At 38.7% G+C, this 17,957-nt stretch overlaps 1 protein-coding gene across 5 annotated transcripts in view; it reads right to left on the reverse strand.

Moving 5' to 3' along the window:
- Nucleotides 1–5,689: 5,689 nt before the first annotated feature.
- The window catches only part of LOC140211611 (transient receptor potential cation channel subfamily M member 6-like), a 177,080-nt gene continuing 164,812 nt past the window's right edge, over nucleotides 5,690–17,957 (reverse strand). For 3 of the 5 annotated variants that reach the window (XM_072281519.1, XM_072281520.1, XM_072281518.1), the window contains 2 exons: nucleotides 9,081–9,140; nucleotides 5,690–6,016 (listed from right to left, as the gene is read on the reverse strand). In XM_072281519.1, coding sequence (XP_072137620.1) covers nucleotides 6,004–6,016; nucleotides 9,081–9,140 — 73 coding nt within the window. In that variant the 3' untranslated portion in view covers nucleotides 5,690–6,003. The remainder of the gene's footprint in view (nucleotides 6,017–9,080; nucleotides 9,141–17,957) is intronic. The other 2 variants (XM_072281522.1, XM_072281521.1) reach the window with 2 other exon arrangements.

The following is a 17,957-nucleotide window of genomic DNA, read 5'->3' on the forward strand; positions in this document are numbered from 1 at the left end:
AAAGCCTTATCTATCTTTGGATGATGTAATTAAATGACCAGACAATGAATGAAGAGACAGAAGTTCTACTTTCATTCCATTCTGTACATCAATAACATTTTATTAAATTTGAAGGTTTATTTCTTAATCTGCTTATTAAATATACTGTACAGCATTCATTTTCTGCAGGATATAGTTTCTGCTAAGATAATAATAGCTCTATCATCTTTTGGGAGATTGTGCAGTACAAGAATATTAAAATTCCTTATTTATTGAATTATAATATAAATGAACTGGAAAAATTGAAAATTGAATGGACTTTTTGCTTTTTATTTTCAATTTAGCAATTCTGAGTGGTCAACATTCAAACTAGGGATTATTTTAAATTGATATTTTTAAGAGCCACAGCACTTGAAAATGGATGCACTTTTAAATACCCAGACCCTCAGTCTTTTAGTACATTGTTGGATGATATGAACAATCTGAGGTTTAGCCTTTCTCTGGCAGATCTATAAACAAGACCATCTGATTATTACATGCAGAATTCAACATGGAATATGGCAATCAGGAAAGTAACCTGTGTGTCATAGGATTCCTCAAGTACACAAGGTGATTCAAGCTGGAACTTGAGCCATCTAGATTTGTGCTGTGGAGTTTCAATTGACGACATTTTGTTTTAAACTTCTGGGCCAGGCAATAGCAATTTTAAAATTTAATCTATCCAGTTCTTCTTTATTATGCAACCCATTCATATTCTTATGGAAGATGGGAAGAGTTTCTAAAGAATTTATAACATAAAGAAAACACCAGACTTCATCATACCTAAAAGGAGCATGTGATTGTGATTGTCCTGATTCATTAGTATTTGTGTAACGTAATAAATTCTTCCCTGGCTCTATAGCAAGAACAGAAACCCTACATGAAATTTAGTTTTGTAAACAGCTCTTCTAATACAGCTCTTCATCGTTCATTAAATATTAGATGAATTCTGTTGTGGGAATTAGCTTGCATGGAATGCAATTTTGCTTTTAATGTGAGATCCTGGCAGTGTTGCCAGGAGAATTATATTATAGCAATCATTTTATTGAAATGTTGCTATTTGCTTGAAGCACCGAACATTTTCCACTGTTACCTAATTGACCTTCCCACTTAGCCCATGTGTAAAACTGCAGAGATAGAGCAGTAGCTGATTGATTTGATGAATTGTGGCACAGTTTTGCAATGTTAGAGCTGCTTCAGATGCATAGTAATGGAGAGATGATGGAAGAACTTGGGAGAGTTGACTTGGAGTTATATTAAGGCAGGAGTTAGTAGGAAAGAACAACTAGGATAGAGACTGATCATGGTCTGGGGCTTGCAGTGCCTGCACTATAATTGCACTGCAGTACAAAACCAGGTTTAGAAATTTTTGAGGTAACTCATCTCGCAGTTTTTTTAAAATCTTTTTCATTTTAATGCAAATCTCTCTCCTGCCTTTGGCTTTCTCCCAGGATCAGAAGTTTAACTAGCATTTTCAAAAGATGATGATCAGAGATGAGAAGTTGTGAGCAACTAAAGTCCACATAGTTCTCAAATGTCACTGAATGAGAACAATGTGCTTAGTTCACATCTGGCAGCCCCACATCAACATTACTGATTCTTTAAGGTTGTGAACAATGTATCAAGCTCGGATACATCTCAGCAGATATTGGTTGAGCGTATTAAACAGAATCACAATATTCATGTTAGAATTATATTGAATCTTTTAAAACATGTTATGGTTAAATTATTTTGTGACTTGGTTCTAAGTGAACAGGTCTTTGGACTTAAATTAATCATCCTGTTAACGACAATCACTGCTGGATGCAGTTATTGCACTGTCTGCCACTCAGGGAATGTGAGAGGAAGGGTTTGGAATGCACAACTCTTAAGGTGAAAAATTTCCCCAGACAAGGCTTTCAGTTCTGTGAGACATTAGGAATATTAGCTAAATTTTCAGATACTCTGTATCATTTTGCACACTAGAAATCCTAGACAACTAAATGTACCATACTTTTAGAGGCTTGTATAAAAATATGATTTTATTTGGAAACACAAAATAGAAAGAGAAAGGACGCTGTCTGATAGGTTGACAAACTATCTGGAGCTTTTCAACGGAAATGGCAACCCATTTTCCTTTTTCAGATCTTCATGCCTTGCTCTCATCTTGCAGAAAGCTCTGAATTTTCATTTAGAAACCTTAAATATTACTGAAGTGTTGTAAGGACTGATTTGTCTGACACTTGCTCTCTGGGAGTTGCCCATATTCTAGTTCTAATGCTGACAGATTCAGAAGCCATCTGGGATGTTATATGCCAAATACTCATCTTCAATGGTAAGCAGCAGAGAGCCCTGAGTACCATGTTATTCAGCTTCAAACTGTCTATTCTTATTTTCAGTCTGATAGCATCAGGATTCACAACCATAACTCCTCATTTCAGATCATAATTCTTTAAATTTGTCTCAGAGTCAGACTTTCAGTAAAACTCCTCTGGTGAAAAAAAAATGAAGAAGCTTTATACTATAGATTGCACATGCAAAAAAAAAGGAAGATCATATAAATATTTGGTGGTGAAGTAGCATATTTTAAAGAAACAGTCAAAATTGTATCTCATCTTTCATCAGAACTCATGGTATGTTACTTAGAAAATCTGAATGAATCTGATATAGAATCACCCAAAATTCAAATTAATCCAAATTGAGAAATTCAGAACCACTTGGGCTCACTGTTCCAGTCTAAGTATATCCTGATTCCTTATGATTTATCCATGAAATACTTAACATTGATGTCAATTGGCAACATTTTCAGTCTGTTCATGACTGTTTTTATTCTGAAGATACAAATGTTAATGCCCCACAGATACTGTATTAACTTGCAGCAAGAGTTATTCAACTCCTATCATACATTTACATAGTTTTGAACAAAGGTAAAACTAAAATTTGATTGTTTATTTGAGTTATAAAGGATAAATTTTTCTTGCCATGCCTCATTGCTAATCGTACAATGCAAATGGATTGAAAGTGTAGAATAATTTTATAAACTCACTAGATTTAATTCACATTTTATCATCATCTGGATTAAATTAATTCAACCGTAAAATGGTTGGAATGCATCCTTAATTGATTTTGACAAGATACAGATAAAATAATCTAATTTCAATATTCAAAGGTGAATAAAAAGGATTTCTCATGTGCAAAACTCCAATTTAGCTACATTGTTCCATTATTATATGTTCCATCATCTTGTGTGTCATGGATTAAAAGGCTTCTATTGAGGTTTAGAGTTCCAAACATACACTAGATACAGTAGCAATAATACAAGGCATTTGTTTTGTAGAAATGTCTGCTATGTAATTGCAGAAAACAAGAGGTTTGCTTTGCATGCTGTTGCGTTTACAATATACTAAAACTCTGGCCTTCGTTATCTGTAAAATTTGTTTAACTTGTAATAGATAAACCTGTGGCCACTTTTTTCAAAGTAAAAGCATCAAATTACTGCTGCTGCTCTCAATCCATTTCTGTTAATAGGTGCTGTAAATATTATTGACCAGTAGTTGAGATTGGTATTCTACTTTGTAATTTTCTTATAAACAAGGACACCTATCCTCATTAAGAGACAGAGCAAAATATATTGATGCAATTGCCTCATCTGAGTGTGATCAACATTCTTTTGTATCAGAGAACTGATTGTAATTATAATCTTGTGGATTTTTCTACTATTAGGATTTATTTCGGTAATTGATAAACGAATCCACTGACAGGACTGTCCATCTTAACTTAGAGCTCCCAAAGAGTTTGTTAAATGAATGTTCTTAATAATAAATATGCAAAGGATTGGGGAAATTACTAAAATGTTATGAGTAAGCTGGCAGTTGTTTCTCAGTCCTTTGAAGTTCTGTCTGTATATATTTACAACTCTTCACCACATTCACCCCAGTGCTGAGCATCCAGTCACTTTCACAATGAAACTTTAAGATTCTGAAGATATATATCCCCTACATCCTTGAGGGCTTTCTTCTATCCAGAGTGCTTTGACTCATGCTAATAACATCCGAAGGATACACGCTCAGTTATGTGCAAATATTATTAGCAAAAGGGATAGGCAATCTCAGGGTGCTGTAATATCTATGAAGTACTATTTCCATTTCTTTATACTCTACATTACTCGAAAAGAAAAAGGGAGAAAATTGTATCTTTGGTCACCCCTGGTAAATGGAAACAGGATTATTGATTGTTAGTTATACTCAGCTCCAATCATTCACTTCTGTTGAAGTCAACGGAACTAGCTGCCTGGAGTTGAGTACAACCAAAATTGCCATGTGCTTTCAACACTAGAGACTGAAGTGATTTTTCCTGGAGTGAATACGGCAACCCCCTTTCTTTCTGCCCAGATCCATTGCTGTATTTGAGAAAGCACATTTCATTAATGGTCATTGCTAAATGTGCATACTCAGTATAGTAACACTTTGACCAAACAGATAAAACCATATCATTCCAGAGAGCTTAATATTCCACATTATGAAAATATTCCTTTATTTGTTTCAAAATCTCCTCTAGTTTATATAAATATTTGCTGTCATCCAAAATATGTATTAATCCCTAAAGGACTATGGGTGCACAAGTAAGCTTGCACTTAAAATCAAACTGAAAATTCTTTGCTTTCCAGAGGATTAGCAAGAAATTTAATTTGTTGTTTCTATTATAACCCTATAGACAGAATGATAACTGTATAAATATGAAAATGTGTTCATTGCTAATGAATATCTTGTTTACACTAACTGGACATCAGCATTAATAAAATGCTGTATAAACTGTAGCAAACTTTTAAAGTTTATCTAAATTTATACTCCATTTTGAAAATAGCAAATTTGTGAATCTTAAAATCATTGACAATGATACAGTCAATTGGTGCTCTTCGATTTCTGATGGTAGGTAGTTGAGGTGAATTAACATTAAAAAATTGAATCCCTTTATGGGATCTATTAAAGAAAAATGAGACAATCTGCAATATTTTCTATCTTAACAAAAAGTAGTCTTATATTTTCCTACTCTTTCCAACCATGCCAGTTACCTCACACTTGGGCTTTTACACTTCACCTAGTTTTCTCAGCAAAGTGATAAACATTCATAAAATGACTGTCACTGAATCAAGACAGCTTATTTGACTTCTGCTTGCTGGAGCCCTTATAAAAGGTTAATGAAAATGTGTTGTGAGGAGTTTTAAAGTTTGTGTTAAAGCCTTTGCTTTAGAAAATGTCTAATGCACTGGGGGAAGGTACTGTAAGAGTTCAGTCTTCTGTTTTCTGTATATAACAACATTCTTCTGTTTGTTTTGTTAAGTAACCTGCAAATACTCAAAGGTTTTAAGTTGCCCTGTATTTGAAAACATTGACATTTTGAATTTGTTAAGCATAATAGTTTAACAATGGTAGAGGTCTTTTTAAAGCACATTATTTCTGAATGTTTACTGTAAATGACAATCTATGTTTATGTTCCTTTAATGAAGAATGGAGAGTCAAAACAATAAAATGTATAATAAATAATTTAAAAATCGGTGCATTTGTGTGTGTTTGTGTTGCATTTTTTAAAAGTGGGATTTAACAACGTGAGAGGGAAGTGAAAAACAATTTGACACAAAGAGTTGTTTTCTACATTAATTTATTTAAAAGCTTTTAAGCTATTCTCAGCAAGCTAGGAGGCTCGCTTGTTCAGAGTAGCATTTTTTTTCATCTCGCAAGAGCCTAAAAGGTCAGATGTCTTCCTCTTTGCTGTAAATTATTATGAAGTTGTATGGCAGCTTGAGGACCAGATGTGCCAAGTGCTTCCCTCTTCCAGAAGTCAATCTATCGAAGCTGATATCATTCAAGATGTTGCTTTGTTTGATTCATGTTGGCTTTCACCTGAGAATATAGCAGGAGGCTGTTCAGGGCTTAGGCCTGCTTCTACATTCATCCAAGTTAAGGATGATCTGTATCTTAACTCAGATAAACCCTCTCGGCTCCATTTTTAATCACATTGGCTGGCAAAAAAAGAAACTTCAATATTAACATTGAAAAATAGCCCATTTAAAATTATTAGCATTATTTATCAAAAGAAAAACAGCCGACAAAATTGGACTTTGGCACATTCTAATTACTGCTCTCAGCTTTTCTGACATGAAGTATTGCACTTAAACATATTTGGCATGACATTGGAGTTAATGAGTCAATTATAACAGCATTGTTGGAAATTTTCAGGGTGCACTATATGTTGATATCAGGATAAAATATGGAGCAGCCTACTATCATGCCATCTGCAGGGGAGTATGGGAATTGGGATTGTTCTATCAACCATCATAGACTTGACGGGAGAATTTGAATCCTTCGATGTCATTGGTGCATTTATGGGAAAGGAACAAAAAGGCTCAAGTAAGACATCTTAAGTACAAGTGATTTGAAGATGGAGAGTGATAGGTTTTACACAAAATTTGAACAGAGCATTTTAAAGAGATTATTTTGCAATAATAAATCAATTAACTCTGAAGGGTGAGGAAATGATGCACTCAGGAAAGTTATCCTATAAATTCTGGATTAGCAGAGAAATTTGCAATGTGTGCTACCACAACTTGCTCATCAAAACATCCCTCAGAACAAAAGTTCTCTTTATCACTTCCTGTAAAAAAAGGATCTTGCTGTTGAATGTCACTTCAGAAAAAAATCTGTTCAGAGAAAACTACTAAACTTCAAACATATATTCATTTAAATGGCCATCAAACACAAAAACCCCAGAAGCAGAATGCTGAACCTGTCATTTCACTCCACCCAAAGACCAGCAGCATAACTCACTCTTGCTAAAATTCTCTATCATTCACAATGGGAAAACTCTTCCCAGATCCTGAATGACACTACACCACTGCAGAAGGTTAAGTAAAGCATTGCACTGAGAAAGATTCAGAAAAAAGTTGGAACGATGGCATCAGTCTGTACTGAGAATGACTCTGTTGTGGATCTTTGGTTAAGATCTTGGCTGTATGCCATTATATTGGAGAAGGGGAATAGAAATACATTTCTACAAGGAGCTAATCTGCAATCTGTAGAATTTTGGAAGATGTTAACCACATGAATATTGGTGAACAATATCTTGGTTTTGATTAACATCTCCAGGAAGAGTATTATGCTATAGGGTTCTATGTTCTAAACAATGGCCAAACACGAAATATTAATGGAGTTGGAAAGGCTTTGGGGAAATCGAAAGGTGAGTCACTTGTGCAGAATATGCAGACTACATTATTTCCTGTTGTTTTGCTACAAGCAAACAATGATTGTTTCATTATCAAAGGAATTGCAAATGGTATTGAAGACCATGGAATTTCAATCTCAGAACTATTATAACACAGAGAGTGGCAATTTCATAGATTTGAGTCTGTGGCAGCAGTTGAGCCTCCCCCATCCTCTCCAAACCGTACTGCTGTTTTTCATCTCGTTCAGCTACTTAACCAGCTCCCTTTTGAACGCTATGATTGAATGAGCTTCCGTGGCTCCTCTGATCTTTACATTCCAACTTCTCTGACTGTGTGAAATATTTTCCTCATGCCATTTTCGATTTGCTGCTCACCATTCACTCAATGCCCTCTGGTTTTACCCGACAGTAAACAGGAACCGTCTTTCCCTATCAATTCTGTTTATATCCTCCATAAAGGATAAAATCAGAATTCTCAATTTCCTCTGTTCTAAGGCCAATATCCTAGCAAGTCTATTCCAACCACGTACCTCAAATCCTTCAGTTGTGGTATCATTTTAGTAAATCTCCTCTTTAGCCCCTCCAAAGCCTTCACTTCTTTCCAAAAGTATAGTGTCTGAGAGCTGAACACAATATTCCAGTTGTAGCAGAACCAATGCTTTATAAAGTTTCATTGAGACTTTGTTGCCCTTCCATTCAACGCATCTGTTTATAAAAACCTAGAATCCCACACAACCACTTTCAGTGATGTATACTTCTAGATTTATTTGTTCTTAATGCCCCTTTTAGAATTGCCTCTTCTAGTTTATATTGTCTCTCATTTGTAATCCTGAAATGTGACATTTGCATTTTTCAGCATAGAAAGTTCCTCTGCCCTTACTAGCCTGGTGATACCAGCTGCAGTCTATTACTACCTTCTACACATTTCATTACATTTTCAAGCTTTATGGCTCAGGTTGTTTTGCACATGTCCAGGAAATTAATATTAACTGCAGAGGAAAACCTTTACACATTTCCTTCCAAACCAAAACACTTACCTGTCAAATCCTATCACTTACCTAATCACAAAATAATCTGCAGATGCTGTTGTCAAAGGAAAACTCACAATGCGCTGGAGGAACTCAGCAGGTCAATCAGCATCAGTTGAAAAGATTAGTCAACGTTTCGGGCCGAAACCCTTCGTCAGGACTGAAGGAAGAACTTTGGGGAGGGTTTGAAGAATGCTGGTAGTTGAAAAAAACAGTAATTTTAAAGACAAAGGGGTGGGGGAGTGGAAGCAGGGAGGTGACTGGCAGGAGAACAGTGTGCAGTAGTAGAAGGAGGCGGAACTATGAGGGAAGTGATGTGAAATAGGGATAGAGGAAGGGAGGGGGAGGGAATTACCAGAAGTTGGAGAATTCTATGTTCATACCAAGGGGCTGGAGACTACCTAGACGGTATATGAGGTGTTGCTCCTCCAACCTGAGTTTAGCCTCATCATGGCAGTAGAGGAGGCCATGTATGGACATATCCGAATGGGAATGGGAAGCAGAGTTGAAGTGGGTGGCTATTGGGAGACACTGTCTGTTGTGACGGACGGAGTGGAGGTGCTCGACGAAGTGGTCTCCCAATCTGCGTCAGGTTTCACCGATGTAGAGGAGGCCGCACCGGGAGCACCGGATGCAATAGATGACCCCAACAGATTCGCAAGTGAAGTGTTGCCTCACCTGGAAGGATTATTTGGGGCCTGACTTCAAACCCTCCCCAAAGTTCTTCCTTCAGCCCTGACGAAGCGTTTTGGCCCGAAACGTCGACTAATCTTTTCAACTGATGCTGACTGACCTGCTGAGTTCCTCCAGTGCATTGTGAGTGTTCCCATCACTTACCTATTTTCTATCCATGCTGTTCCTGCCCTTTTGGTTCCCTGGCTTTCAATCTTAATAAGTCTGTAATGCAGGAATTTATCAAACATGCTTTGGTAGCTCGTCAGCTATATTTCCATAACTGTTACATTATTATAAAAAATCTTAATATTAAAACACAATTAGTCTTTATTAAAGGTTTGATGGCTTTTCATAATGAAACCACATTTGTCCAACTGACTCCTAATTTTTGTCCCTCACTATCATTTGTTAAAGGACCTTCTACTCCACAGACGTTAAACTGGGTATTCACCTGAAACATCCCATTCTGAGCAAATCATAATGAAACTGCTGATGATGATTTGGCCTTGAGCACTGTCTGGAAAACTCTTGAAGCAATATAAAACATTCAAAGTCTTCTCATAGAAATACAGAGTCATAATCCTATCTCACTCATTAGACATTAAGGGGTAGAATTCTGTTTGACTTAAAAAAAAGGTAAAGAGAACTGGCAGATTTAAACCTCATAAATAGAATAAAGAAAACCCAAAAAGACTGAAGTTCTGAGGGGAAAAACAGCCAAAAAATATAGATTTTAAAAGGAAAGCAATCTAAGTAGTTAAAAATCTGTTCATCTGATAAAACGATCATATATTTTCTTCATAGAATTTACATACAAACAAAAGTGGGACTGTTTATTTCATTAATTATGAGATTTATAGTAATGATTTAAGATAACCATGTGGTAAAGATGTTCTCTTTATGCTTTTATTCAAGTGACCATAGAAATTGTTTATGATGTCACAGACACGGTTATCAAAGTAATTGCTGTTTCAAAGTTCAAAGTTCATGGTTCATTTTTTGTGTCTTCGTAATGGACAGAAGCAGAATAGTGAAACTACACACTTTATTTCCAATGTTTTGTAATCATTATAATACTAGGTATAGGAACAAGGGAGTCTTATCCATTCAGTATGGTCATTTGTGAAGTTCTTTCTCTGGGACCCCACCTGCATCCTTTCAGACAATGAAATTAAGGAATCTATACATTTCCTCTTGATTTTTCATTCAGGTTCGCAAAGATTGGAAAAAGTAATCTATATATTGGAGGCTTATCACAAAACAATAAATAAATCTGCACATAGTAACACCTTACAGAAATAATACTTAATGGACTACTGTATGTGCAACCAAAATTTGAAAAACAACATATTAACATTTTGTTTGATCATCCTATTAGGACTTTGTACCATAGATTTACAGTACGTCTGAGTTCAATTATTCCCATCACTGCTTTAATAGGAGTGATGTTCAGCAATTTGAAAAAAAGCATGATAATTGATCATCCTTTTACTTTCATGTTCCCAATTATATTACAGGAAATTGCATTTATACTCTACTTCAACACAGAAAAATATCCTCTGTCAGATAAGGAAAAGGTAACTACCAAATCCTAAAAGGTATAGGGAGAGGACAGAGGTGATCCAAAGTTTGGTCAAAACAGTGAAATAGAAGAACAGTCTGGAGAACTGATTTACAGGGAACAATTCATTGGAGACTATGGTTAAAGGAATTAAGAGTTTGTGGAAACAAGAGAACTCCTCAATATGAAGAGGAGAAGCTTAAACCTGAGATTTTGGTGGAGCAAATATAAATATAGAAGGAAGTGATGGTTGCTGGATTAATATGGGTAACTATACAGTATTTTAAGTAACACACACAACAGTTCAGGTGGAACTCAGCAAGTCAGGCTGCATCTTTGGAGGGAAATAAATAGTCGATATTTTGGGCTAGGACCCTATGTCAACTGATCATTTCCCTCCATAAATGATGTCTGACTTGCTGAATTCCTGCAGCAGTTTGTGTGTGTTGCTCAAGAATAGCAACATCTACAGAATCTCTTGTGTCACTGCATTTTAGATTAACTAGATTTTAGTGGATCAAAAGCTAGAGAATTGACCAGAGAGCAATCAAACAAACAAACTAATTAAATGTTTCCAAATTGTTGATGTTTTGCTTTGCCAAATACACTATGCGATGAGCTATAACAGCAACAATTTACATTTATGCAATACTTGCTGTTGAAAATGTCTCAAAATTTATGGAGGTTAAACATATGCTGTGCAGCAATAGAAGAGTTTGAATGGTGAAAGGAATTTAGTAGGAAGTATTTATGGAGATAGTCTCTCTGTATGGGCAAAGAGATAAAGTCTACAGTCACTGGTAGTATGAAGGAACATTATCAACAGCAGAACTAGGAAGACTGTAGAGTGTATAATGGGACAGGAATGTAGAATGCAGAAAATTCAGAGACAAAGCTTTTTGAGAATCAGTACTAATTATTCCAGGATTTTGAATTTGATTCACTGTGATTTGATATATATAAAGGACAGAAGTAATGTGTAACAGGAATTAGAGTAAAGCACCAGGTATACAGCACAGCATTGAATGACTTCGTGTTTAGGAACATTTGACTTCATGGAAACTGTTGATCATGAATGAATTAAATATTTAATCTGGGGTTTCCACGACTATAATAGAAGGGAAAGGAAACTCCAGTTTAAGAGTTTTGGTTCCACACTTGCTTTCTGAGAGAATAGTCAGTGATGAGTATAAAACATACAAAACCTTTCCTCTAAATTAAGTGCATGATTCCCATATTGACTCATTAAAAAAAAATCTGCAGTAAGATCTCTTTTATGCTCATTTTTGGGAGCTTAAGGGGTCAATTATGTTACAATAAAATAGAGGACTTAGGTTTATTTTTCATTAAGTTTATAACACGTCCCCATGAACACATTCTAATGTCTGTGAACAAATGAGTTGAACCTCTGCCAAATACACAGATAGGCTAGCTGGGGAGGTGAGAGAAATGTTTTTTTTTTCAGTTTATTTAGAGATACAGTGTGGTATAGGCCCTCTGACCCTTCGAGCTGCACCACCCAGCAACCCCCGACAACCCTGATTCCACCCTAACCTAACCATGGGGCAATTGACAACGACCAATTAACAACCAACCAGTATGTCCTTGGACTGTGAGCAGAAACCGGAGCACCCGGAGGAAACCGATGCAGTCACGGGAAGGACATACAAACTTCTTACAGAGGGCACGGGGAGAAGGCCGGATTTGGGGCCGAGAGGAAAATTGGATCAGCCATGATGAAATGGCAGAGCACACTCGATGGGCCAAGTGGCCTAATTCTGCTCCTATACCTTATGCTGTTATGGACACCGAGATTAAACTTTGAAATCCAATGCCCCAAGCTATAATAGTATCAGTTAACTCCTGTGCTACCATGTTGCCATAGTCATATTTACCGAGGTATTTTACTTCTTCCAAAGGGCAGGTATAGACAAAAGATCTGGTTGTTCAGATCAGAAATATTTTGCATTCCATGCAGCTCAACCTCCATCTATACTCAACTCTACCTGTTAAAGCCCAAGCATTTCCTATTACTCCAGTAAGTCAATCAGCTGATTTAGAAACTCTTAGGTTTATGGGCACCGATTGATCATCAGAATTGTTCTTTTGATGATCTATTTTGCTGTACAGCAACAGCTACCTACCACTAAGATAGTTAAGAATTGGTCTCCAGAGGCCATCGGGGCCTTGAAGGGCTGCTTTGAGGTTAATGACTGGAATGTGCTTTGTGAACCTTGTGGGGAGGACATTAGCGGACTTACTGATTGCATCACGGGCTACATCAACTTCTGTGTGGACGCTGTAATACCATCAAGGACTGTTTGCTTAACAACAAACCAGTATCACCAGTGATCCAAAGGCTCTTTTCAACAACAAAAAGAGAGCCTTTAGATCAGGAGACAGGGAGGAATTGAAACAAGTGCAGAGGGAGCTAAAGGAGAAGATTAAGGTGGCTAAAGAGGAATACAGGAGAGAGCTAGAGAACAAACTTGGGCAGAATAGTGCACGGGAGGTGTGGAGAGGCATGAAGAATATCACTGGCTTCAATCAGCCTAGCTGTAGAGCCCCGGAATGCAGCCATAAATGGGCTCATCAGTTAAACCAATTCTTCAATGGGCTTGACAATAGCCCTCCTGTTCACATCCCCCTCAGCACACCAGTCCAGGTGCTGAGGTACCTGATGCTCCCTCAGCACCAATGCCTCCCTCCTCCCTCTTCACCCTTCCAATTCAACATGTGAATTGGAAGGCTACCACTGCCTACATCCCTTACTTGCCCTGCACCTACCATCCACACCTCAACATACCAACTGCTATCATGTGAGTCTTCACCTCTCCCAGCCCCAATCTTCCATCAAGTCCCCAGTCATCATGGACTCACTTTCACTACTGAGCAGGTGAGAAGGGCCCTGCAGAAACTCTGACACAGCAAAGCATTGGGACCGGATGGTGTGGACTCCAGGGTCTTGGAGGAGTGTGCTGAGCAGCTGTGTGGAATTTTCCAGTGCATTTTCAGTCTGAGTCTCAGCCTGGAAAGGGTTCCAACTGTGTGGAAAACATCATGTGTCATCCCAGTACCCAAGACGGGTCAACCTAAAGTCTTGAGTGACTACTGCACAGTCACCCTGACCTCGCACATCGTGAAGACCATAGAGAGGCTGATCCTGACTCACCTCTGACCCCTGGTCAGATCAGCCCTTGATCCCCTGTAGTTTGCCTACCAGGAGCACATTGGAGTTGATGATGCTGTCATCTAGCTGTTGAACAGAGTCTGCTCACATTTGGATAAGCAGGGCAACACTGTGAGGATCATGTTTTTTTGATTTCTCCAGTGCCTTCAATTCCATACAGCCCTCATTGCTGGGAAAAAGCTCTATTCAATACAGAGTGGCACTTTCATTGTATCCTGGATAATGGACTACCTGACTGGCAGACCACAGTATGTGCAGCTTCAGATCTGTGTGTCAGACATGGCTATAAGCAGCACTGGGGCCCCACAGAGGATTGTATTGGCACCTTTCCAGTTTGCCCTGTATACCTCAGACTTCAGATACAACACTGAGTCATGTCCTCTGCAGAAATTCTCTGATGACTCAGCCTTAGTTGGGTGAATAAAGGGAGGATGGGAAGATGAAGACAGGGCCCTGGCGGAGGACTTTGTCAAATGGTGAAAACTAAATCATCTGCAGCTCAACATCAGTAAGGCAAAGGAGATGGTGATGGATTTTATGAAGACTATGCCAGCATTGCTCCATGTTACTATTGATGTGGACGTGGTGAGGACCTACAAGTACCTGGGGGAGGACTCGGATGACAGACTTAAGTGGAGCACCAACACAGAGGCTGTGTACAAGAAGGTCCAGAGTCACCTCTACTTCCTGAGGAGATTGAGATTCTTAGGAGCATGCAGGCCTCTTCTTCACAAGTTCTAGCAGTCTGTTGTCGCCATCTTCTATGCAGCGGTGTACTGGAGCAATGGTATCAACACAAATGAGGCCGACAGGCTCAATAAACTGATCAGAAAGACTGGCTCTGTTAAAAGAGTCAAACTGGACACACTGGAGGCTGTGGTAGAACAAAGGACCCTATAGAAAATCCTGGCAATTCTGGACATCTTTCTCACCCTCTGTATGTCAACTTGGCTAAACAGAAGAGCACTTTTAGTAATAGACCAAATCAACCACGTTGCTCCAAAGAGCACTATATGAGATCATCCTTACCCTCAGCCATTAGGCTCTATAATGAGTCAACCTATAGCCAGGGAAGTGATGACCCCCTCCTGTTAGATTGTTTCTGGTAACTTATGCTTTCTACTTCTCTTCTAAAATTTGTATATCTGTGCACTTGTAATACTACTGTGACACTGTCATTTCTTTTGGGATCAATAAAGTATCTACCTATTCCAAGATATTTAGAGATTTAAATTATTCATCTTTGGACCCATTGGTGAAATATTAGTAAATATGGCTAATTTTTCAGAGTTTGCACAATGACTGATTGATAAATCAACTACCTCAACAATGGATAATTTTTAGATGGGAGACCCTGAATACCTGCTAGACTATTTCTTATGATAGTTGAGGACCTATCATCTACTTCACAATATCTCAAAGATATCAGTCATTCCTTTTGTTTTCAATCCAGCACATCAACTGTCCATTTCCTTCCATGGATGCTGCTTGACCAGCTGAACGCTTCCAACATAAGACCATAAGATATAGAAGCAGAAGTCATCCATTCGGCCCAATGAGTCTGCTCTGCCATTCAATCATGGGCTGATCCAATTCTTCCAGACATTCCCACTCCCCTGCCTTTACCCCATACCCTTTGATGCCCTGACTAATCAAGAACGTATCTACCTCTGCCTTAAATACACCCAATGACTTGGCCTCCACAGCCGCTCGTGGCAACAGATTCCACAGATTTACCACCCTCTGACTAAAGTAATTTCTCCGCATCTCAGTTCTAAATAGATGTCCTTCAAACCTGAAGTCATGCCCTCTTGTCCTAGAATCCTCTACCATGGGAAGTAACTTTGCCATATCTAATCTGTTCAGACCTTTCAATATTTGGAATGTTTCTATGAGATCCCCCCTCATTCTCCTGAACTTCAGGGAATACAGCCCAAGAGCTGCCAGAGGTTCCTCATACAGTAACCCATTCATTCCTGCAATCATCCTTGTGAATCTTCTTTGAACCCTCTCCAATGTCATTTATCCTTTCTAAAATATGGAACCCAAAACTGCACACAATACTCCAAGTGTGGTCTCACGAGTGCCCTATAGAGCCTCAACATCACATCCCTGCTCTTATATTCTATACCTCGAAGAATGAATGCCAACATTGCATTCGCCTTCTTCACAACCGACTCAACCAGGAAGTTAACCTTGAGGATATCTTGCACAAGGACTCCCAAGTCCCTTTACATCTCTGCATTTTGAATTCTCTCCCCCATCTAAATAATAGTCTGCCCATTTATTTCTTCCACCAAAGTGCATGACCATACATTTTCCAATGCTGTATTTCATTTGCCACTTCTTTGCTCATTCCCCTAAACTATCTAAGTCTCTCTGCAGGCTCTCTATTTCCTCAACACTACCCGCTCCTCCACCTATCTTTGTATTATCGGCAAATCTAGCCACAAATCCATTAATACTGTAGTCCAAATCACTGACATACATCATAAAAAACAGCAGTCCCAACACCGACCCCTGCGGAACTCCACTGGTAACCAGCAGCTAGCCAGAATAGGATCCCTTTATTTTCACTCTCTGTTTTCTGCTGACCAGCCAATGCTCCCTGTTATTCCATGGGCTCTTATCTTGCTAAGCAGCCTCATATGTGGCACCTTGTCAAAGGCCTTCTGAAACTCCAAGTCTCACCTGAGGGCTGGGAGAAACTCAGAGTTCAGCAGAGGAGGACAACGGGTTTAATTAGGAAGGGGAAAAAAGATTATGAGAGAAAACTGGCGGGGAACATAAAAACTGACTGTAAAAGCTTTTATAGATATGAAAAAAGGAAAAGACTGGTAAAGACAAATGTAGGTCCCCTACAGACAGAAACAGGTGAATTGATTATGGGGAGCAAGGACATGGCAGACCAATTGAATAATTACTTTGGTTCTGTCTTCACTAAGGAGGACATAAATAATCTTCCAGAAATAGTAGGGGACAGAGGGTCCAGTGAGATGGAGGAACTGAGCAAAATACATGTTAGTAGGGAAGTGGTGTTAGGTAAATTGAAGGGATTGAAGGCAGATAAATCCCCAGGGCCAGATGGTCTGCATCCCAGAGTGTTTAAGGAAGTCGCCCAAGAAATAGTGGATGCATTAGTGATAATTTTTCAAAACTCATTAGATTCTGGACTAGTTCCTGAGGATTGGAGGGTGGCTAATGTAACCCCACTTTTTAAAAAAGGAGGGAGAGAGAAACCGGGGAATTATAGACCGGTTAGCCTAACGTCGGTGGTGGGGAAACTGCTGGAGTCAGTTATCAAAGATGTGATAACAGCACATTTGGAAAGCGGTGAAATCATCGGACAAAGTCAGCATGGATTTGTGAAAGGAAAATCATGTCTGACGAATCTCATAGAATTTTTTGAGGATGTAACTAGTAGAGTGGATAGGGGAGAGCCAGTGGATGTGGTATATTTGGATTTTCAAAAGGCTTTTGACAAGGTCCCACTCAGGAGATTAGTGTGCAAACTTAAAGCACACGGTATTGGGGGTAAGGTATTGATGTAGATAGAGAATTGGTTAGCAGACAGGAAGCAAAGAGTGGGAATAAACGGGACCTTTTCAGAATGGCAGGCGGTGACTAGTGGGGTACCGCAAGGCTCAGTGCTGGGACCCCAGTTGTTTACAATATATATTAATGACTTGGATGAGGGAATTAAATGCAGCATCTCCAAGCGGATGACACGAAGCTGGGTGGCAGTGTTAGCTGTGAGGAGGATGCTAAGAGGATGCAGAGTGACTTGGATAGGTTGGGTGAGTGGGCAAATTCATGGCAGATGCAATTTAATGTGGGTAAATGTGACGTTATCCACTTTGGTGGCAAAAATAGGAAAACAGATTATTATCTGAATGGTGGCTGATTAGGAAAAGGGGAGGTGCAACGAGACCTGGGTGTCATTATACACCAGTCATTGAAAGTGGGCATGCAGGTACAGCAGGCGGTGAAAAAGGCGAATTATATGCTGGCATTTATAGCGAGAGGATTCGAGTACAGGAGCAGGGAGGTACTACTGCAGTTGTACAAGGCCTTGGTGAGACCACACCTGGAGTATTGTGTGCAGTTTTGGTCCCCTAATCTGAGGAAAGACATCCTTGCCATAGAGGGAGTACAAAGAAGGTTCACCAGATTGATTCCTGAGATGGCAGGAATTTCATATGAAGAAAGACTGGATGAACTGGGCTTGTACTCGTTGGAATTTAGAAGATTGAGGGGGGATCTGATTGAAACGTATAAGATCCTAAAG

Source organism: Mobula birostris, chromosome 17 (assembly GCF_030028105.1).
Source record: "Mobula birostris isolate sMobBir1 chromosome 17, sMobBir1.hap1, whole genome shotgun sequence".
In the NCBI taxonomy this organism is placed as follows: Eukaryota; Metazoa; Chordata; class Chondrichthyes; order Myliobatiformes; family Myliobatidae; genus Mobula; species Mobula birostris.